At 51.1% G+C, this 22285-nt stretch overlaps 1 protein-coding gene across 1 annotated transcript in view; it reads left to right on the top strand.

Moving 5' to 3' along the window:
* ATP8B2 (ATPase, aminophospholipid transporter, class I, type 8B, member 2) overlaps window positions 1-22285 on the top strand; it is a 68007-nt gene that overhangs the window by 15713 nt on the left and 30009 nt on the right. Inside the window, exons 9-15 of the mRNA XM_015419158.1 lie at window positions 322-480; window positions 4855-4943; window positions 7448-7644; window positions 13946-14154; window positions 16287-16330; window positions 18509-18674; window positions 21643-21831. Coding sequence (XP_015274644.1) covers window positions 322-480; window positions 4855-4943; window positions 7448-7644; window positions 13946-14154; window positions 16287-16330; window positions 18509-18674; window positions 21643-21831 — 1053 coding nt within the window. The remainder of the gene's footprint in view (window positions 1-321; window positions 481-4854; window positions 4944-7447; window positions 7645-13945; window positions 14155-16286; window positions 16331-18508; window positions 18675-21642; window positions 21832-22285) is intronic.

Genomic DNA, 22285 nt, shown 5'->3' on the forward strand with positions numbered 1-22285 from the left:
GGCCTGATTCAGTATAAGGTAGTTTCATGAAGGCTGCGGCTTCCCTTATTGAGTCACTCCGTCTCCTTTTGGAACTTACTGCCTCCAACTTTCTCTGGCACGATTGTGTTTTTCCAGTGCGTCTTGTCTTATCATGGGACCAAACTTACAATAGTCTGACATGACCTCCGCTAACTCCCCGTTCACTCGCTGGGGGGAAGGCACCACATGCAGACAGTGACCCCTAATTCCCTTTGTAGGTCACCTGACCTCAGTGTAGCCTGTCTCCCAGGTTGGGTATTCGGGCTAATGGCCGCCGTCTTCTATGCTCTTTGCCTGCAGGAGAGGTGATCTGCGAGCCCCCCAACAATAAACTGGACAAGTTCAGCGGGACCCTGTACTGGAAGGAGAGCAAGCACCCGCTCAGCAACCAGAACATGCTTCTGCGCGGCTGCGTCCTTCGCAATACGGAGTGGTGTTTCGGGCTGGTCATCTTTGCAGGTGCGCGGGGTCATGATACACAGAGGTGGGCACATCTCTACATAGGAGAAGCCATGTAGGGTCGGGCCAGTGGCCCATACAGTCCAGCACTCTGTGTCACACAGTGGCCAAAACCCAGCGGCCGTCAGGAGGTCCACCAGCGGGGCCAGAACTTCAGAAACGCTCCCACTCTTGCCCCCCCCCCAAGCACCAAGAACATAAGAGAAGCCGTGTTGGATCAGGCCAGCGGCCCATCCAGTCCAACGCTCTGTGTCACACAGTGGCCAAAACCCCAGGTGCCACCAGGAGGTCCACCAGCAGAGCCAGAACTCCAGAAGCCCTCCCACTCTTGCCCCCCCCCAAGCACCAAGAACATAAGAGAAGCCATGTTGGATCAGGCCAGTGGCCCATCCAGTCCAACGCTCTGTGTCACACAGTGGCCAAAACCCCAGGTGCCACCAGGAGGTCCACCAGCGGAGCCAGAACTCCAGAAGCCCTCCCACTCTTGCCCCCCCCCCAAGCACCAAGAACATAAGAGAAGCCGTGTTGGATCAGGCCAATGGTCCATCCAGTCCAACACTCTGTGTCACACAGTGGCCAAAACCCAAGGTCCACCAGGAGGTCCACTAGCGGAGCCAGAACTCCAGAAGCCCTCCCACTCTTGCCCCCCCCCAAGCACCAAGAAGACAGAGCATCCCTGCCCCAGACAGAGTGTTCCATCTAGACCTTGTGGCTAAGAGCTACTGAGGGACCACTGCTCCATGTTTATTCAATCCCCTCTTGATTTGGTGCAGTGGTTAAGAGTGGCAGACTCTAACCCAGAGAACTGTGTTGGTGTCAACATGGCAAATGGGGTTCAATGTGGCCAAGTGCAAGGTGATGCACATTGGAGCCAAAAATCCTAAATATAAATACACATTGATGGGGTCTGAACTGGCAGAGACTGAGCAAGAGAGAGATCTTGGAGTTGTAGTGGATAACTCACTGAAAATGTCGAGACAGTGTGTGACTGCAATAAAGAAGGCCAATGCTATGCTGGGGATTATTAGGAAGGGTATTGAAAACAGATCAGCCAATATAATAATGCCCCTATATAAATCAATGGTGAGACCTCATTTGGAATACTGTGTGCAATTCTGGTCACCACACCTTAAAAAGGATATTATAGCTTTGGAAAAAGTGCAGAAAAGGGCAACTCGAATGATAAAAGGGTTGGAACACTTTCCCTATGAGGAAAGGTTAAAGCGCTTAGGGCTCTTTAGCTTGGAGAAAAGACGACTGAGGGGTAACATGATCAAGGTTTATAAGATTATGCATGGGAAAGAGCAGGTAGAGAAAGAGGTACTTTTCTCCCTTTCTCACAATACAAGAACTCGTGGGCACTCCATGAAACTGCAGAGCGGTCGGGTTAGAACGGATAAAAGGAAGTCCTTCTTCACCCAAAGAGTGATTGACACATGGAATTCACTGCCACAGGAAGTGGTGGCGGCTACAAGCATGGACGGCTTCAAAAGGGAATTAGATAAGCATATGGAGCAGAGGTCCATCAGTGGATATTAGCCACAAGGTATAGATAGGGGCTCTGGGGCAAGTGATGCTGTGTCTTCTTGGTGCTTGGGGGGGTCAACAGTGGGAGGGCTTCTAATGTCCGGCCCCACTGCTGGACCTCCTGATGGCACTGGTATTTCTGGCCACTGTGTGACACAGAGTGTTGGACTGGATGGGCCTTTGGCCTGATCCAACATTGGCGTCTCTTATGTTCTTATGATTCCCCATTCCTCCACATGAAGCCGGCTGGGCGAACTTGAGTCAGTCACAGTTCTCTCAGAGCTGTTCTCTCAAGAGCAGTCTCTCAGAGCTCTCTCAGCCCCACCTGCCTCGCGGGGTGTCTGTTGTGGGGAGAGGAAAGGAACGAGATTGTAAGCCGCTCTGAGACTCCAAGGGAAGGGCGGGGTATAAATCCAACGCTGCTTCTTCTTTTTCTCCTTCTCCTCCTCCTTCCTGCTTGTAGCCACCACCACTTCCTGCAGCAGTGAATTCCGTGTGTTAATGACTCTTTGGGTGAAGAGGGAGTTCCTTTAATCTCTTCTGAGCCTACTGGTCGTTAATTTCATTGAGTGCCCACAAGTCCTTGTATTGTGAGAGAGGGAGAAAAGTATTTTTTTCTCTACTTTCTCTATCCCAATAATCTTGTGAGCCTCTGTCATGTCAACCCTCATTGTTTCTGCATGCTAAAGGGCACTAACCTCTTTAACCTGTCTTCATAGGGAAAGGTGTTCCATCCCCTTAGTCATTTCAGTTGCCCTTTTCTCTGCCTCTTCCAATTATTCCAATCTTGAAAAAGAGCCGTTTCTGTCAAGAGCTCTCTCAGCCCCACCTGCCTCACAGGGTGTCTGTTGTGGGGAAGGGAAGGGAAAGGAGTTTGTAAGCCGCTCTGAGACTCCCTCAGGTAGTGAAGGGCAGAGTATAAATCCAATCTCTTCTCTTCTTCTTTTACCTCACAGGGTGTCTGTTGTGGGGAGGGGAAGGGAAAGGAGTTTGTAAGCTGCTCTGAGACACCTTTGGGTAGTGAAGGGCGGGGTATAAATCCAATCTCTTCTTCTTCTTTTACCTCACAGGGTGTCTGTTGTGGGGAAGGGAAGGGAAAGGAGTTTGTAAGCCGCTCTGAGACTCCTTTGGGTAGTGAAAGGCAGGGTATAAATCCAATCTCCTCCTCCTCCTCCTTTTTTGAGGTGTGGTGACCAGAATTGGACACCGTACTCCAAATGTGGCCGCACCACAGATTTAGACAGGGGCATTATGATACTGGCTGATTTGTTTCCAATCACCAGCTGCCCGGAAGTCACATCTGGAGTCCTGCTCTCTCTTTCTCGGCTCGTCCAAAGGGGATTGGGCACGGATGCACCTGATTCTTTACTGCGCAAAGAAAAACATGCTGCAGAGTCCGGGGTTTGAACCTTGCCTCACCCATGAATTCACTAGCTGGCTGGAGGGAAGCCCCTCTCAGCCGCACCCCTTGCAAGGCAGGACTTACAACACTGTCCTGCCTTACAGGGCTGGTGTAGGGATTATGTATGTAGGTGCCATCAAGTCGCAGCTGACCTATGGCAACCCCAGCAAGTGAGAGGCAGGGGTGGTCTGCCATGGCCTTTCTCTGCAGAGCCGTCCTTGGTGGTCTCCCATCCAAGTACTGACCCTGATTAGCTTCTGAGATTGACAAGATCTGTCTGTATGTAAGTGTTTTCAACTTATGGCAACCCCAGCAAGAGGCTTCCAAGGCAAATGAGAAGCAGAGGGGGTTTGCCTTTGCCTTCCTCTGCAGAGCCGTCCTTGGTTGTCTCCCATCCAAGTACCGACTCTGATTAGCTTCTGAGATTTAACAAGAGATTTAACAAGATCCGAAACCCTAACCGAGTGTACTCAAGCGAGGCAGGCTTGGAGAAAAGACGACTGAGGGGTGACATGATTGAGGTTCACAAGATTATGCATGGGAAAGAGCAGGTTGAGAAAGAGGTACTTTTCTCCCTTTCTCACAATACAAGAACTCGTGGGCACTCCATGAAATTGCTGAGCGGTCGGGTTAGAACGGATAAAAGGAAGTACTTCTTCACCCAAAGAGTGATTCACACATGGAATTCACTGCCACAGGAGGTGGTGGCGGCTACAAGCATGGACAACTTCAAAAGGGAATTAGATAAGCATATGGAGCAGAGGTCCATCAGTGGCTATTAGCCACAAGGTATAGATAGGGACTCTGGGGCAAGTGATGCTCTGTCATCTTGGTGCTTGGGGGGGGTCAACAGTGGGAGGGCTTCTAATGTCCTGGCCCCACTGGTGGACCTCCTGATGGCACCTGGTATTTTTGGCCACTGTGTGACAGAGTGTTGGACTAGATGGGCCTTTGGCCTGATCTAACATTGGCGTCTCTTATGTTCTTATATAAGTGCTGTCAGCTTATGGCAACCCCAGCAAGAGGCTTCCAAGGCAAGTGAGAAGCAGAGGTGGTTTGCCATGGCCTTCCTCTGCAGAGCCATCCTTGGTGGTCTCCCATCCAAGTACCGACCCTGATTAGCTTCTGAGATCTGACACGATCTGTCTGTATATAAGTGCTGTCGATTTATGGCAGCCCCAGCAAGGGGCTTCCAAGGCAAGCGAGAAGCAGAGGTGGTTTGCCAATGCCTTCCTCTGCAGAGTCGTCCCTGGTGGTCTCCCTTCCAAGTACCAACACTACTTAGCTTCCAGCATAGACAGGGAATGGGATACTGCTCTCCGTGGTCCTTTGGGTCTGATCTGGCACAGTCTGTGTGTATTTTCTGCTGTTCTTAGATCCTGGGCTGGAGCCCCACTGGAAAAACTTCCATCACCCTACTCACATTTCCACCCTCCTCCTTCCAGGTCCGGACACCAAACTGATGCAGAACAGCGGGCGCACGAAATTCAAGAGGACTAGTATTGATCGTTTAATGAACACCCTGGTGCTTTGGGTAGGTGAGCTCCCTCCTTTCTCCAAGTGTCCTGTGTCCCGTCCCCCCCCCCCCATCGCCGCAGTTCCTATACTTAGCAAAGCAGAACACAGCATTGTTCTGGCGCAAGAACGTACCTTGCCAGTTCTGAAGGAACTGCAGTCCAGAGCGCTGGTGCTCCCCTTTCAAGTCCCAAATTAATCGGGGCTCTGCCTTCCTCTTGGAACCTGTCCAGATGTTGAGATCAGCATCCGAAACCCTAACCGAGTGTACTCAAGCGAGGCAGGCTGACACGAGGGACTAGGCCTGCTCTGTGGTGGCCCCCTTGCTTGTTTGCGGAACTCCCTGCTGTCGTGCTCATGACGCCTTCCGAATTCAGCTGCCCGGGGAAAACTTTAAAAAAAATATTTTTTTTTTGCCATCTCCTAAGAGTTAGTTTGTGTTTTTTTCCTTGTTTCAGCGATTTTTTTTTCCCTTAATGTTTTTGGTACACTGCTGATAAAGAGGTTTTATAGCTCTCTTTGGCTGTTTTTCATTGCATTTAACGGCTGATTTCATGGATGCCCAAGGGTTTTGTTTGCTGCTGAGCTGTTGGATTGTTTCATAACTCCCCCCCCCCAACTGCTGTTTTACTGTCTCATTCTCTTAAGTCGCTTTGCTGCCAGTTCTGTTGGCCTTACGGCTTTTCTGTCGATTGGAACCTTTTTTTAAAAAAAAACAAAACCCCTACAGTTTCATCTCTTTTCTTCCTCTCGAGAATGACAAAGTTAGGAACCGAAACGGCCTTCATTGTATCTAGACGTACTGCACGGGTCTCCAACACGATGCCCGTGGGCGCCAGGGTAACCGCTGACACTTTTTCTGGTGCCCACCAAATGTTTTTAGGAAGTGGGCAGGTCCAGGTAGGGCTTTTGCCCAGCTAGGCTTCTCATTGGCTATTGGAGACTTGATTCGCTGGGCAAGTTTTTTAAAACGTTGCTTTGGCAGCAGCTGCCTCCGCAGCGCAAGGATCTTCACTGTGTGACTGAAGCGAAGCCGTGGCAGCCATTTTGTGTCTGGCTTCTCCTCCTGCGGCAGCCATCTTGTTGCTGCACCCACCAGCAGCACCCACCCTGCTGTTTCAGAACTGCAAATGTGTCCGCTGGCTCAAATAGGTTGGGGACCCCTGACGTACTGTGTTGCTTTACAGCGGGGGTCTGTGCCCTTTTACCATTAAAGAGGCAAACTGTGTCCAAAAAATCTGAGCAAGAGATCAACAGACGAGCCGCTCTAAGAAAGCCGTTTTGTGTAACTGAAAGATGGGTAGCCGTGTTAGTCTGTCTGTAGCAGTAGAAAAGAGCAAAAGTCCAGCAGCACCTTAAAGACTTAACAAAATTTGTGGCAGGATAGGAGTTTTTGTCAGTCATGGCTCACTTCTTCAGATAGATCAGGACGGGTAGCTGTGTCAGTCTGTCTGTAGCGGTAGAAAAGAGCAAGAGTCCAGTAGTACCTTAAAGACTAACAAAATTTGTGGCAGGGTAGGAGTTTTTGTCAGTCATGGCTCACTTCTTCAGATAGATCAGGACGGGTAGCTGTGTCAGTCTGTCTGTAGCAGTAGAAAAGAGCAAGAGTCCAGCAGTACCTTAAAGACTAGCAAAATTTGTGGCAGGATAGGAGTTTTTGTCAGTCACGGCTCACTTCTTCAGATAGATCAGGACGGGTAACTGTGTTAGTCTGTCTGTAGCAGTAGAAAAGAGCAAGAGTCCAGCAGCCCCTTAAAGACTAACAAAGTTTGTGGCAGGTTAGGAGTTTTTGTCAGTCATGGCTCACTTCTTCAGATAGATCACGACGGGTTAGCCCTGTTTGTAGCCGTAGAAAAGAGCAAGAGTCCAGTAGTACCTTAAAGACTAACAAAATCTGTGGCGCGGGAGATGAGTTTTTGTGAGTCACTGCTCCCTTTTTCAGATATCTGATATCTTCTGTAACAATAGAGCAAAAGTCCAGTAGCACCTTAGAGACTAGCAAAATAGGTGGCAGGGTGTGAACTTTCATGAGCCTCTTCTCACTTCTTCTGATACCACTTCAGATACTCACTTCTTCAGAGTCCCTGCTCACTTCTTCAGATGCTCACGAAAGCTCCTCCCCTGCCACAAATTTTGTTAGTTTTTAAGGTGCTACTCTTGCTTTTTCCTACTGAAAATGTCCAGGTTTCCAGTACTGATAATTGACATTTTCTGAGGGCAGCAAGATACAAGGCCAGGAGCACCTTGGAAACCAACAAGATTTTTTGGGGGTTCCAGTCTTTCCAGATTGCAAAGCTCCTTTTGTCAGATACAAAAGCTGTCCCACAAGATGGGGGCCACCACAGAGAAGACACGGCCACGGGCACGGGTTGATTTGGCCCGTTTGTCAGTTGGGGGCCTGCAGAAGGCCCTTTTCTGATGAACGATAGCCAGAGGGCAGCACATTCCTCTGAATCTGATCCTTTCCCCGTTCTCTCCTGCTCTTCTTTTTCGCTGCTCCCCCCCACAAACACGCGTGGGCAGATCTTCGGCTTCCTGGTGTGCATGGGCGTGATCCTGGCCATCGGCAACTCCATCTGGGAGTACGAGGTGGGCGCCTGCTTCCAGATCTACCTGCCCTGGGACGAGGCGGTCGACAGTGCCTTCTTCTCTGGCTTCCTCTCCTTCTGGTCGTACATCATCATCCTCAACACCGTGGTCCCCATCTCGCTTTACGTCAGGTACGGGTTTCAGTTTCGGAGGGGAGGGGGATTTCACCGCCTGTCCCTTCTCCGTGCAGGAAGATGGGGGCGGCACGATGTAATGCCATTATTTAGCCCCAGTCTAGTGCTTTGGAACATTCCAAGTGCTTTGCCTACATTACCTCCGTCATCTTCACAGCAAGTTTGCAAGGCAGGCCAGTTTTATTATTGCAGATGCAACGGCGGAGCCCAAATTGCTGGTCTACGGCCACCTAATGTGCCTGGGGCAGGGGTGAGATTGGAACGGGGGGAGGGTGGGGTGCTTTCGGCCTCACAATCGCCCGGCCCCGACCTGTTGGAACTCTGCCAAATACCGTCAGGGCCCTGCGGGATCTTATGCAATTCCGCAGGGCCTGTGAGGCGGAGATGTTCCGCCAGGCGTTTGGTCGAGGACAGCGACGGTTGACATTATGGGCGGCACCCTACCTAGGTCCCTTTTCCTTGTGGGGTTTACTCCCTCTCCGTGTTTCCGAAGCACTCACGGACCAGATATGGGAGGGAACTGCAACAATTTTCGCCATATGCTTCTAATTATTGTATAATATGCTGGATATGGTTTTATGTTTTTACAGTTTTAAAATCAGTACATCGCCTAGAGCCCCACAATTGTGGGGGATTAGGCGATTAATAAATGCAGTGTAATAAATAAATAAATAAATTTTAAGCCATTGTGGTCCAGTAACCAGCACAGGCAAGATTTCCATTGGGGCTTCCCGCTTCAGTAGCTGCTGCACCATGCCAGTATGAGGCCCCTGAGCCTCTGGTTGTAAATATGGCGAGCATTTGGCCCTGAAGTACCCATTTGCTGAACACATTTTTCCGGGGAAACAGTTGGAGGGCTGCGGTGTTTGCAGGAGAGGATTTCTTTTGGGTGGGATGCCTGTGGACATCTCCATGCTGTGTTGTCTCTTCTTGGAAACTGGTGAAATCATTTTCTAACCTGAGGAGATGGGGGTGGCACCATGTAATAACCGTCTTTAGCACCGGTCTTGTGCCTTGGAGTATTCCAAGTGCTTCACCTGCATTATCTTGGTCATCTTCACAGTGGCCTTGTGAAGTGGGCCAGTTTTAGTATCCCCCCACGTTGCAGACACAGGAGCAGAACTTGAATGGCTTGCCAAGGGTATCTGCTATGTCTGGGGCAGAGGTGAGATTGGAACCGGGCTGGGGCTTCCTGACTCACAATGAAGGCTCTTAGCCATAAGGTTCCAGTAGCCACTGCAGGCAAGGTTTGGGCTGGGGCTTCCCAGCTAATTAATTGCTGTACTTTGCCAGTGTTGGGCCTGAGTCCTTAGTTTCAAATACAGTGACCATTTAGATCTGCAATACTCACTTGCTGAATTGCCTTCCCGGTGGGAATTAATAGGAGGCTGTGGTCCTTGCAGGAGTGGATTTCTTTTGGGTGGGGTGCCTGTGCATGGTTCTGTGTTGTGTCGTCTCTTCTCGGAAACCACGGAAATCCTTTTCTAGCCCTTTCCCAAGATCCCCCGCTGTGCTGTCCCCTCTAGAAAATGTCCCTCTCAGCCCCGTAGCCTGTTCCTCCCCCCCCCATCGTTTTTGGTTTCTCCCTTTGCCTTGTTTTGCCTGCCTCCCTCCTCCCCCTGTCTGCCCTTTTCTTTGTATAATTTCTCTTTTTTCTTTTGGCTTCCCCAGCATGAATTTCTCTCTCACTCTTAGCCCCCAGGTAAGAGCATGTCTCCTCCTGCTTCAGACCTCCAACTTTGCCCCCCCCCCCCGGGTATAGGGTGGGAAGGGGGCAGGACTTCCAGCTATAACATCTGGTCGAGGCGAGTCACCTCATTCCCTCTCAATAAATGATTACAGTGTGGAATTTGCTACCAGAGGAGGTAGGGATGGCCACAGGCATTGATGGCTCTAAAAGGGATTAGGCCAGTTCATGGAGTATAGGTCAGTGGCTGCTAGTCATGGCGAAGGAGGGGAACCTCCATGTTCAGAGATAGTCAACCTCTGAATCCTAGTGCTGGGAGGCAACCTCATGAGAAGGTCTTGGCCTCCATACCCTGTTGTTGGCCCTCCAGAGGAACTGGTTGAGGCCACTGTGGGAGAGAGGATCCTGGACTAGGTGGACCCTCATTGGTCTGACCCAGCAGGGCTCTTCTGACATGAGGGGAAGGCCTCAGCCTCTGTGCCCTGTTATTGGCCCTTCCAGAGGAACTGGTTGGTCACTGTGTGAGACTGGATGCTGGACTAAGATGGACCCTCACTGGTCTGACCCAGCAGGGCTTTTCTGATGTTCATATGAGGGGAAGGCCTCGGCCTCTATGCCCTGTTGTTGGCCCTCCAGAGGAACTGGTTGAGGCCACCGTGTGAGACAGGAATGCTGGACTAGATGGACCCTCACTGGTCTGATCCAGCAGGGCTCTTCTGATGTCCTTATCAGGGGAAGGCCTCTGCCTCTGTGCCCTTTTGTTGGCCCTCCAAAGGAGCTGGTTGAGGCCACTGTGTGAGACAGGATGCTGGACTAGATGGACCCTCACTGGTCTGACCCAGCAGGGCTCTTCTCACATGAGGGGAAGGCCTCAGCCTCTGTGCCCTGTTATTGGCCCTTCCAGAGGAACTGGTTGAAGCCACTGTGTGAGACGGGATGCTGGACTAGATGGACCCTCACTGGTCTGACCCAGCAGGGCTCTTCTCACATGAGGGGAAGGCCTCAGCCTCTGTGCCCTGTTATTGGCCCTTCCAGAGGAACTGGTTGAAGCCACTGTGTGAGACAGGATGCTGGACTAGATGGACCCTCAGTGGGTCTGATCCAGCAGGGGTCTTCTGACGTTCTCTCTCCTCCCTCACATGCAGCGGAGGAGCAAAGCCAGTTGATTCCTCCCTCCCTCTCCCTCATAGCAGATCAGTCTCTGAGGCCTTGGGCTAAACAGGGAATCTGAGTAATTGTGGCTTGCGAAGCCGGTCTGTGAAAAAGTGGCACAAACATATTTTAAATAAACGGATGGGAAAGGCTCCATGGACCAAAATCCACTTCTTCTGCTCATGCGGCCTAGTTTTTCTTCTCTAAAATCCCCGCAGACTGTCTCAGCCTGTTAGTTTCACAAAGCAAAGGAGCGTGTTCAAGATCTCTTTAAACCATACGGCAAACGAGGACAGGTCATGGGGAGAGAACCCGCCCGGCACGTAGAAAATCCTTTGGCGTTTCTCATCAGAGGCCGACAGGATCCCGGGTCCCTTTGGGAGAGAGGGCTCCGAGCTTGGCAGGCCAGCGGTCGGACTCTGCACCGGGCAGCTTCACGGCTTCCCAGCTGAGAAGTGGGAGGGTAGCAGACCCACCTGCTCCGACTGTGGTCTGACCCATTCGTATATCAAGCAGAGGGAATGACGTTTCAGTTTGTAGAGACAGAGGTGTGGGGAACTGGTCCCTCCCCATAGCCTCTCCCACAGCCCAGGCCCGTAGCCAGGATTTTGTGGCTTGTGGGGCAAAAAACTTTCTGGTGAGGCTGCCACTATTTGCCATAATGAAAAGAGGGTTGGCACGTGCCCCTCTCCCTCCACTCCTGCAAGTTTTAAAGGGCCCTTCAGCTGATCAGCAGAGAGCATGCAGCCCACCAATCAGCTTGTAAAGGTAAAGGTTCCCTTGCTCGAAAGCCAGTCGAGTCTGACTCTAGGGTTGCGGCGCTCATCTCCGTTTCAAAGCCGAAGAGCCAGCGCTGTCCGAAGACGTTTCTGTGGTCATGTGGCCAGCATGACTAAACACCAAGGCGCACGGAACGCTGTTACCTTCCCACCAAAGTGGTACCTATTTATCTACTTGCAATTTCTTGCTTTCCAACTGCTAGGTTGGCAGGAGCTGGAACTAGAGACGGGAGCTCACTCCATCATGCGGCACACTCGGGTCTCGAACTGCTGAACTACTGACCTTCCACAGTCTGCAGTTCAGCGTCTTAACCACTTGAGCCACCGCAGCTGGAGGGCCCTTTAAATCTTGAGGGAGGGAGGGAGGGAGGGAGGGAGGGAGAGGGGCGTGTACCCCCCCCCCTGCGTCTTCTCAAAAGCATTTAAAGGATCCCTTTAAATGCTTTGGGGAAGAAGCGGGGGGTGGGGGGTTAAGAAGAGGGGGCCCTTGAAGGAAGGGGGCAGAGCTAGCTACGGGCCAGCCACAGCCTCACTTCTGATACCAGAACTTAGCCGGATAGAAAATGCCGGGGTGATGGAGGACAGGATGCAGCTTGAATAAGGGTTTAACCCTCGTGAACTTGCCTTCTACCAAATCAGACCCTTGGCCCGTTAAAGTCAGGAGACTCTTGGGGAGGGCAACCAATTCTGCGATGACGAAGCGAAGACAGAGTTGCATCCATCCCTCTGGAACTAGAGAAGCCAGCGGTAATTTGGATCTCTCTCCAGCATGGATCTAGAGCTCCTTGTAAGGCAGAGAGCGGAAGAAAAGCAAACTGCCTTACTGTAGCCAAGCTGAGTTTAGAAAGTGCATTGGCTCTTTGCTGCTTTGGGACTGCCAGTTGGTCCTAATGCATAATTATGCTTAATAGTTGTAATAGTGCCTAATAAAGATATTGTGCTGTCGTTCTGAGGGTTCCCCCCACCCCCAATGGACCAGCTGCCTGGATTTATAATAACATTCTGCTTCGGGGAGCTGTAATGTGAGGCAAACTGCATGGGTTGCGGCAAGCAAAGAATTAGTCCTGGGTTCTGGGAGGGTCTAGGCTAGAAGCAGGCCGGGACGCCTGGGTTTTGACAAAGAGAACTTTTTCCCCTTCTCCCAAAATGCTAGAGCTTCAGGATGGACAAAAGGAAATACTTCTTTACATGGCGAGTGATTAAAATGTGGGATTCGCTGCCAGAGGATGTAGTGATGGCCACAGGAATAAACAGCTTTAAAGGGGGAGTAGCTGGATTAATGGAGGATAAGTCTATCAGCGGCTACTAGCCACAGTGACTGAGGGGAAACTCCACATTCAGAGACCCTAATCCTCTGAATCCCAGAGCCAGGAGGCAACATCAGGAGAGGCCTCGGCCTCTGTGACATGTTGTTGGAACTGGGTGAGGCCACTGTGTGAGACAGGAAGCTGGAGTAGATGGGCTGTTGGTCTGACCCAGCAGGGCTCTTCTGATGTCCTTATGAGGGAAGGCCTCGGCCTCTCTGCCCTGTTGTTGGCCCTCCAGAGGAACTGGTTGAGGCCACTGTGTGAGGCAGGAGGCTGGACTAGATGGTCCCTCACTGGTCTGACCCATCAGGGCTCTTCTGATGTTCTTATGAGGGAAGGCCTCGGCCTCTCTGCCCTGTTGTTGGCCCTCCAGAGGAACTGGTTGAGGCCACTGTGTGAGGCAGGAGGCTGGTCTAGAGGGACCCTCACTGGTCTGATCCAGCAGGGCTCTTCTGATGTTCTTATGAGGGGAAGGCCTCGGCCTCTCTGCCCTGTTGTTGGCCCTCCAGAGGAACTGGTTGAGGCCACTGTGTGAGGCAGGAGGCTGGACTAGAGGGACCCTCCTGATCCAGCAGGGCTTTTCTTGTATTCTTATCAGGAGAAGGCCATGTCCTCTCTGCCCTGTTGTTGGCCGACTGGAAGAGCTGGTTACCAGTGGTCTCATCCAGCAGGGCACTCTTGGGCAGGCCTTGGGAAGAGCAGGAATTAGAAGTCAATGCTGAAGAAGAAAGCAGAAGCAGGCTAGCTGCTATGCCTGTCTTATAATCTGTCTTTGGAAGGAATAGTTGGGGGGTTCATTGAGTTGCAGGGTAGTAGCATGCCCCCCCCCAAAAAAAAGTGCATGCCAAGATGTGTCCATGGAAGCCAGGTACCAGTGTGCTCCTCTTCCTTAAGATCTCATAATGCAAATCAGTTAACCCTTTCGCCACCCTGTTAGGTTGGCATTCATAATGTTTGAACCATATTTCTGTGCACGGGGGATGTGGAACGTGGTTGTGAAGGGAGCATGGATTGGCATCCATTAGCTGTTTGGGAATATGGGGGTTGGTTTTTGTCCCTGGTTATCTGGAGGGAAAGGCAGCAATCTTGTGGACATCTTATCCATGTCGGCGTTTTTATCAGCCATGACCACTCAGTGCGGCTGCCACAGACCAAGGGAAGGTACCTCTGAGGACCTAGCCCTGAGATGTACCGCAGAAAGACTGGCAGTTTCATGCCCAGCTTGTGGTTGGCAGGTTCTTAGGGCCTGATCCGGCAGGGCAGCCTTTACGCTCTCCTGGATGCCACCTGTGACTTTTTTTGGGGGGGGGGAGAACGCCAAAGCCCCTGGGGCTCTGGTGGACCTTCTGACCTCTCCCCCCTTTTGCGTTCAGTGTGGAGGTGATCCGTCTCGGGCACAGCTACTTCATCAACTGGGACAAGAAGATGTACTGTGCGAAGCGCTGCACGCCGGCCGAGGCACGGACCACCACCCTGAACGAGGAGCTGGGGCAGGTGGAGTACATCTTCTCGGACAAGACGGGGACCCTCACCCAGAACATCATGGTCTTCAGCAAGTGCTCGGTGAACAAGCGGAGCTACGGTAAGCCAGGGGACCTAAGTGGCCTCTGCCAAAGCATCTTTGTTTGCCCAAGGTCCGGTGTGGCAGAGCAGTGCCTGAACGGGAGTGCCGATTAGATACGAATCAGGACATTGGTCCATCTGGCTGAGTGTCGCCTGCTCTGGCTGGCAGCCGCTCAAGCGGAGAAAGGTCTTGAGATCCTTTTAGAAATCAAGATGCTGGGGATTGAACTTGGGACCTTTCGTATGCAAAGCAGAGGCTCTGCCGCTGAGCCACAGCTCCTCTCCATACAAAGCTGCCTTCTGTTGTCCTAGACTGCTGTTCCATCTTGTCTGCTACTGTCTGCTAGAGACTCTTTTAGCTGGAGATTCCAGGGATTGGACCTGGGACCCTTTTTTTGGCCTGCAGAGCATGGGTTCTGCCCCCTCCCCAAGATGTGGCTGAAATGGGTTGCGTACATGTTTCTCCTGTCTTCCATTTTATAATCACAACAACCCCGTGAGGTAGGCCACGGAGTTCAAATCCTCCGTCAGCCATGCAGCTTCTTGGGTGATCTGGGGCCAGTCACCCTCTGTTTCAGGCTCTGGCCAGGAGCTCTGGTTTTTCAGAAATCCCTAGGAAACGATTTGCAAGAGCCAAGTTTGCTTATAAGGAGGCTTTAATATGCAGTGTTCAGGCTTACAGAAATAGCAGGCTGAACGCCCATCAGCTGGGTCTCGAACGCACACGTGCACAGTGAAACTTAGCCAGACCTCAAGACGAGATGCATAGCTAAAACTAAGCATCTTATACCCTAATTTCTGGCTACCAGTCAAGAAATCATTAATCAGTGCTAGGATAAACCAGGTCATCTCACACCTGGCGTCTGGTGGTGAAAGAAATCAGGCTTTGCAGATAACAGTGGTTAACAAGTGTGAGAGAGAATATTTTCTTGGGAGTGACCTGACAGCCATGCCCTCACAGAATTCAAGCACCTGTAACATAGTAATTATCGCTTGGCATTGTGTGTAGAACAGCCAGGAAATCCTAAGATTGGCAGCCAGAAGTTCAAGTTCTTTTAGCAATTTGTACCACTAGGTGGCGAGCTAGACTTGTTTTTAAAGCAAGAGACTTTTCAGAGGTGGTTTGCCATTGGCTGCCTTTGTATCGCAGCCCTGGTATTCCTTGGAGGCGGCCCTTCCAAATACTAGCCAGGGCCGACCCTGCTTAGCTTCTGAGATCTGACGGGATCGGGCTAGCCTGTAACAAAGATGGAGTTATAAAGGCCATACACCCTCTCTCAGTGTAGCCTCAGGGTAGTCACCCTCTCTCTGTGTAGGTTGTTGTGATTATATAAAAGGGAACAGAGGAGAAGTTAGCTTTTAGAGGGAGGCAAGCCGCTCACTCTCAGCCTTTGCCTCATAGTGACCTACCCTACAGGGGTGTTGTCAGGAGCACTGCAAGGTAATGTGTGTGAATTAGTTTGAACTAGCATTAATAATGTTCATAAGGAACATCAGAAGAGCCCTGCTGGACCCGACACGCAGTCCATCTAGTCCAGCATCCTGTCTTACACAGTGGCCTCAACCAGTTCCTCCGGAGGGCCAACAACAGGGCATGGAGGCCAAGGCCTTCCTCTCATAAGAACATCAGAAAAGACCTGCCAGATCAAGCCAGTGGGATCTGATCTAGTCCAGCATCCTGCCTCACACAGGGGCCTCAATCAGTTCCTCTGGAAGGGCCAACGACAGGGCATAGAGGCCGAGGTATTCCCCTCATAAGAACATCAGAAGAGCCCTGCTGGATCAGACCAGTGAGGGTCCATCTAGTCCAGCATCCTGCCTCATTCAGTGGCCTCAACCACTTCCTCTGGAGGGCCAACAACAGGGCAGAGAAGCCAAGGCCCTTCTCTGATGTTGCCTCCTGGCACCAGGATTCAGAGGCTGACTGCGTCTGGATGTGGAGGTTCCCTTTAGTCACCGTGGGTAGTAGCTGCTGATAGACTAGCCTTGCATCTGTCTAATCTCCTTTTAAAGGGATCTGTCTAATCCCCTTTTTAAAATATACGTTAACTCCTTAGTCTTGGCTCACTGTCTGATAACATGTTGGGCCAATCTAATGCATCCCCCCCCCCGCAATCACATGTTGTCAATCTTCATTTTCTGCATCCATAGGTGATGTCTTGGATGTTCTGGGGTACAAAGCAGAGCTTGGAGAGGTAAGAACTTCAGAGTCTTGATGGTTGGGTGGGCAGCAATAGGCTTCATGGAAGAGGGCAGCAGTTACAAACTTTTTTTGGGGGGGGGCAGGGGAGAAGATGCCAATCATTCACCTCCTTGCTCCCCCCCCCCCCCCCGGCATGCTAATTGGTAACCAAAGGAGGCAGCCTCCCATTTCCCCCCTCGCTTGTGTTCCGTCTGTCAAACCTCATGAGGAATATGGAGAGATAATGTTACAAATGTCACGACATCACTTCCTATGTCATCACCCAGAAGTGACGTCACTGTGTCTGCGACACTCTAGGCTTCCCCCCAAATTCATTGGTCTTTACCACAGAGATATTGGTAGAATTCCTAGAGAGTCCCAGACACAGTGATGTCACTTCTGAGCGATAACCTGGAAGTGATGTCACAGTGTTTGTGATTCTCTCCCCCTTGCCAGACTCTGCCCCCAAGAGCTCCCAGCAGTTGCCGTGGCAAGACTTGCACCCCTTCCCCCCATGTGTACACACCTGGTTGCCAACATTCTGCTGCCAGGTTTGGTTATGTATATAACCAGTCTACAAAAGCTAACTAGGAAAGAATGCATACAGATTCCCTGGGGGAGAGAGTTTTCTGCATCTTGGGAGCCACTCTGAAAAAGGCCCTGCTCCTGGTAGATGAGCGCCCCGAGTAGGCCTAACTAGTAGATCTTACAAATCTGGATAGGAAGTGTGACTTGGTGGTTATAATATTGGTCTAAGAGATCAACTATCCATTAGTTTTTCTTCTGTATTTATTTTAAATGCCTTCCCCCCCCTTCCACTTGCCCCCCTCTTCCATTCCCCACGCCTCCACTCGCACCTGGCTGGATGAGCTTGGGGAAGTTGTAGTTCTGATAAGTGCTGTTCTTGAAAAAAGAGCAGTTTGTGTCAGAGCTCTCTCCGCCCCACCTACCTCACAGGGTGCCTGTTGTGGGGAGGGGAAGGGAAAGGAGTTTGTGAGCCGCTCTGAGACTCCTTTGGGTAGTGAAGGGCGGAGTATAAATTCAATCTCCTCCTCCTCCTCCTCTTGCAAATGCAGCTTTTAGGATTGCTTTATCAAGGAAGAGGATCGGGGGGGGGGGCTTTAACCCTTTCATTCCCTGCCATTTTCTCACTAGAAAAAGCCACCTCTGAGATGTTGTTACTCCTGCAGGGGAAAACTTACAGGTACCTTTATTCCCCTCCCCACCCATGGGGTAAAAGGAATTCAGGGGTGGAATTTTTTTTTAGGGAAAAAAAGTCATCGTCCCCCTTTCTCCCGATGCATTTCTCTTCCTTGATAAAGCAGTCTCGGAAGGCTCCATTTGCAGACAAAAAAGAAATGTTTAAAATGAATGTGGAAGTAACATGCCGTCGTTGGAGAGACTTCGATTCAGATCCCCACCCCCTCAGGAAGCACACTGGGTGACCTTGGGGAAAATCACTGTCCGAGGCTGAAATCCTTCCTCACTATCATTTCCCCTTCCTTCTTTTGGGTTAGATAAAGTTTCGGTGGGCGTGCTCACAGCTCAGGGAAGGGAAGTGCATCTTACACGGGTTACTTGGCAGGTTTTCAAACAGAGGCAGTTTTCTCCAGGCCAATTTGGCTGGGGATCCTGGAGGGTTGGAGTTGGTTTTTGTGTGTGTGTGTGTTTTGCTTGTTTTGTTTGCCCTCTTCTGGGCATAGAGCAGGGGGTCATTGGGGGTGTGTGTGGGGTATTTGTGAATTCCCTGCACTGTGCAGAGGGTTGGACTAGATGACCTTGGATGTTATAGAGTTGGTTCCATGGATGAGCAGGCTGGAGTCTGCTGGTCAGCTCAATAAATAAATAAGTAAACTAACTTCATTTGTGATTTCAGCAAGAACAAGACAAGACCCCAGAGCCACAGCTCTGTTAAATAGTAGGCAATTGCCACACCCAAACACGCCCCACTCCCAGTGATAGGCTATCTACATAACATTACTACTTGATTGGTTACTTTCAGAGTCCTGGTAGGCTATTGTTCTTGTGCTCCAAGCTCAGTCTCTGGGACGGCAGACCTGGAATGGTTCCGTCCCAATACGTAACACTGGAGGTCCGTTCCAACTCTTAAGATTCTGTGGTTCTACTTGTGCAGTGCGGGGAAAACGACCTGAATAAAATTGGATTTATAACCCTTTCCCCCCCCCCCTAGAAAACGGAACCCGTCGATTTCTCTTTCAACCCTCTGGCCGACCCCAACTTCATGTTCTGGGACACTGGTCTCTTGGAGGCAGTCAAGCTGGGAGACCCGCACGTCCACGAGTTCTTCCGCCTGCTCTCCCTCTGCCACACGGTCATGTCCGAGGAGAAGAACCCAGGTTGGGATCGGGAACCGCAAGTGGGGGAAGCCGTGGGGTCAGAGACAGAGGGGGAGGGAAGGGCATCTGCTCGGTGCGATCCAGGGGGGTATAGATCTCACCTCTACCAGGGTCCTAAAGAAGGTCTCTTTTGCAGCTGGGGGCCGAATCTCACGCCCTGCATGTTGAGTTCGGAGAACCAGGGCTGCGGTCACACACACACACACACGAAATAATCCGCTTTTGAGCTACGTTCGATGCGCTTTCCAACTGGATTTTACTGTGGCTGATTCTGCATTGGTTTTTCCCTCCGCTGTTTTACCAAACCCACGTTGGAACAGAAATTTCCCCTCTGCATCGCATGCTGCTTTCACTTCCTCTGATCGTCGGATCTAATGGTAGCCTCCAGGCTCCATGCTGCCTTCGCTCCGTGAGCCAGTTTGGTGTAGTGGTGAAGAGTGGCGGACTCTAATCTGGGAGAGCCAGGTTTGATTCCCCACTCCTCCACTTGCAGCTGCTGGATGTCCTTGGGCCAGCCATAGTTCTGTCAGAGCTGTCCTTGAAAGAGCAGACCTCGAAAGAGCTCCCTCAGCCCCACCTACCCTGCAGGGTGTCTGTTGTGGGGAGGGGGAGGGGAAGGAGTTTGTAAGCTGCTCTGAGACTCCGAGTGAAGGGCGGGGTATAAATCCAATCATCTCCTCCTCCTCCTTCTCTTCTTTCTTTGATCATCAGATTTTATTGTACCTTCTGCATAGATCTATGGCCATTTTATGGCCGTTCCAGGGTGACTTTGCCCCGAGGTATTTCAAGGTGGTTTTTGAGCTGCACTTTCCCCTCCCAGTTGAGAAAATGTGGAGCGAATGCCAGATGCAGAATCGCCCTGTGTCAACTGGCAAAATCCAGTTGGAAAGTGGACTGAAAGTGGATTATTTAGAAGAAGAGAAGAAGAAGAGATCGGATTTATACCCTGCCCTTCAGTACCCAAAAGTGTCTCAGAGCGGCTCACAAACTCCCTTCCCTTCCCCTCCCCACAACAGACCCCCTGTGAGGTAGGTGGGGCTGAGAGAGTTCTTGACAGAAACTGCTCCTTTTCAAGAACAGCTCTTATCAGAACTACGGCTTGCCCAAGGTCATCCAGCCAGGTGCAAGTGGAGGAGTGGGGAATCAAACCCGGTTCTCCCAGATTAGAGTCCGCGCACTCAACCACTACACCAAACTGGCTCTCTTGAGTGTGTGTGATCGCAGCCCGACAGTTTAAACCTGCCGTGGGATTCCTGAATCGGTAGTGAAATCATCGCGGTGGCGGAAGGTGCCGCCCCGCTAGGTCTCAGCTGGCTTCTGGTGACCCTGCAGGGTTTTCAAGGCGAGGGACATTCAGAGGTGGTTTGCCCTTGCCTGCCTCTGCATAGCAACCCTGGACTTCCTTGGAGGTCTCCCACGTAAGGACTAACCGGGGCCGACCCTGCTTCGCTTCCATGGTCTGATGAGATCAGTTTGGCCTGGGATATCCAGGTCAGGGCAGAGCGGCCGTCAGAGGCTCCTAAATCTTCATTTACAAAACTGGCCTCACTTAGAGACAACCCAAGTGAGCTTGACCCATGAGAGCTGCTGTTCAAATCCCACCTCCGCCACAAACTCACCAGGTGGCCCTTGGCAAGACTCCCCCATCTTCAAACATGTTTTCTTGCAAGAGACAAATCTAGATGCATCACAGTTGCGTTTCCCAGCTTTTGTGTCCCAACCTACCAGTGGGCCATGAAGGCTGTGAAGGGGAATCCCAGGCTTCTGCAGTTTTATTCACTTGCGAGAGCCAGTTTGGTATAGTGGTTAAGTGCGCGGACTCTAATATGGGAGAACCGGGTTCAATTCCCCACTCCTCCCCATGAAGCCATCTGGGTGACCTCGGGTCAGTCACAAGTTCTCTCAGAGCTGTTCTCTCAAGGGCAGTTCTCATGACAGCTCTCTCAGCGCCACCTACCTCACAGGGTGTCTGTTGTGGGGAGAGGAAGGGAAGGAGATTGTAAGCTGCTCTGAGACTCCGAGTGAAGGGCAGGGGGTATCAATCCAATCTGTTCTTCTGCTTCTTCTAGGGACTTCTTAGAGAGATCTGGCTAGCCACGGCCGGTGACCAAAGCGTTCCACCTTTCTTAAGCTGTTGTTTCTAAGCCCAGCTTCTCGGCCTGAGGGCTCTTTTATGAACAACCATCTGAAATTGTTTTAGGTTTTGGTGTAGTGGTTAAGTGCCAGTTCGGTGTCGTGGTGAAGTGCGCGGACTCTAATCTGGGAGAACCGGGTTTGATTCCCCACTCCTCCACTTGCACCTGGCTGGATGACCTTGGGCAAGCCACAGTTCTGATAAGAGCTGTTCTTGAAAAAAGAGCAGTTTCTGTCAGAGCTCTCTCAGCTCCACCTACCTCACAGGGTGTCTGTTGTGGGGAGGGGGAGGGAAAGGAGATTGTAAGCCGCTCTGAGACTCCTCCAGGTAGTGAAGAGCAGGGTATAAAACCAACTCTTCTTATTCTTTTTTTTTTTTTTAAGTGGGTCATCATCCCAAGTAAATTTGAACTTGTGGATCATGTACCAAAAAGTACATAAGCTGCATGACAAAAAGTACATACGCTGCATGACAGCGTATTTATATTTCCTCTCCTTGCTGCTTTTACTGTTTTGCTGTTCGAAATCTGTGCTTTGGTGATTAATTTTTTAATCTGTTTTTTTTTTTAACCATCATTTTGGTGTGCTTTATTTTTTTAAAAAATTATTTATTTGTTTGTTCGATTTATCCCCCGCCCTCCCCGCCGAAGCAGGCGCAGGGTGGCTTTCTTGTTTCTTTTATGCTTTCGGTTCCGAGAACCATTTTGTCTGGGGGGCGCAGGACCAAAACACTTCACAGAAATAGAGTCCTGAAACCTGTGGGTCCTGATTTCCCTCTCCATCTGGCCAACCTTTGTCTCCCCTCTCTCCTTCCCTTCTCTTCCTACCCTGACAGGGGAACTGTATTACAAAGCCCAGTCTCCGGACGAAGGTGCCTTGGTGACCGCCGCCCGCAATTTCGGTTTCGTGTTCCGCTCCCGCACCCCCAAGACGATCACGGTGCAGGAGCTGGGGCGGCCCGTGACCTACCAGCTCCTGGCCATCCTGGACTTCAACAACGTCCGAAAGCGCATGTCCGTCATTGGTGAGAAAGGAGGAGAGTTGGGGGAGAGGGGAAGGCTCTCAGGGATGCTGGCCTCGGCTTGGGAAAGCTGCTCGACACCAAGCCAGAACTTTGGTCCTTCTGAATCTAACTCAGAGCCGGCTAGTTTGTCTGGCGACAGCTCTGAACACCGGATGCTGATCAATGTTCCCACTTAGCTGTGGAGTCTTGTGAGCAAAAATTCTACTTTGTGAGCTCCTGGCATTAAAGTTGTGAGCGGGCGATTTGGCTCCTGCATCAGTTAGTTTGCTCCGGAGCTGCCATCATTCCTGAGCTGGGACAAAAATCTGTGAGCCAGAGGCTAAAAAACTGTGAGCTAGCTCACACTAACTCAGCTTAGAGGGAACACCTGATGCTGATACTGAATGGGACCCTGGGTCCATCAAGGTCAGTCTTGTCTACTCAGACTGGCAGCCGCTCTCCAGAGTTTCAGGGA

This window comes from Gekko japonicus, unplaced genomic scaffold (genome assembly GCF_001447785.1).
Source record: "Gekko japonicus isolate JY-2015 unplaced genomic scaffold, Gekko_japonicus_V1.1 scaffold25, whole genome shotgun sequence".
NCBI lineage: Eukaryota > Metazoa > Chordata > Lepidosauria > Squamata > Gekkonidae > Gekko > Gekko japonicus.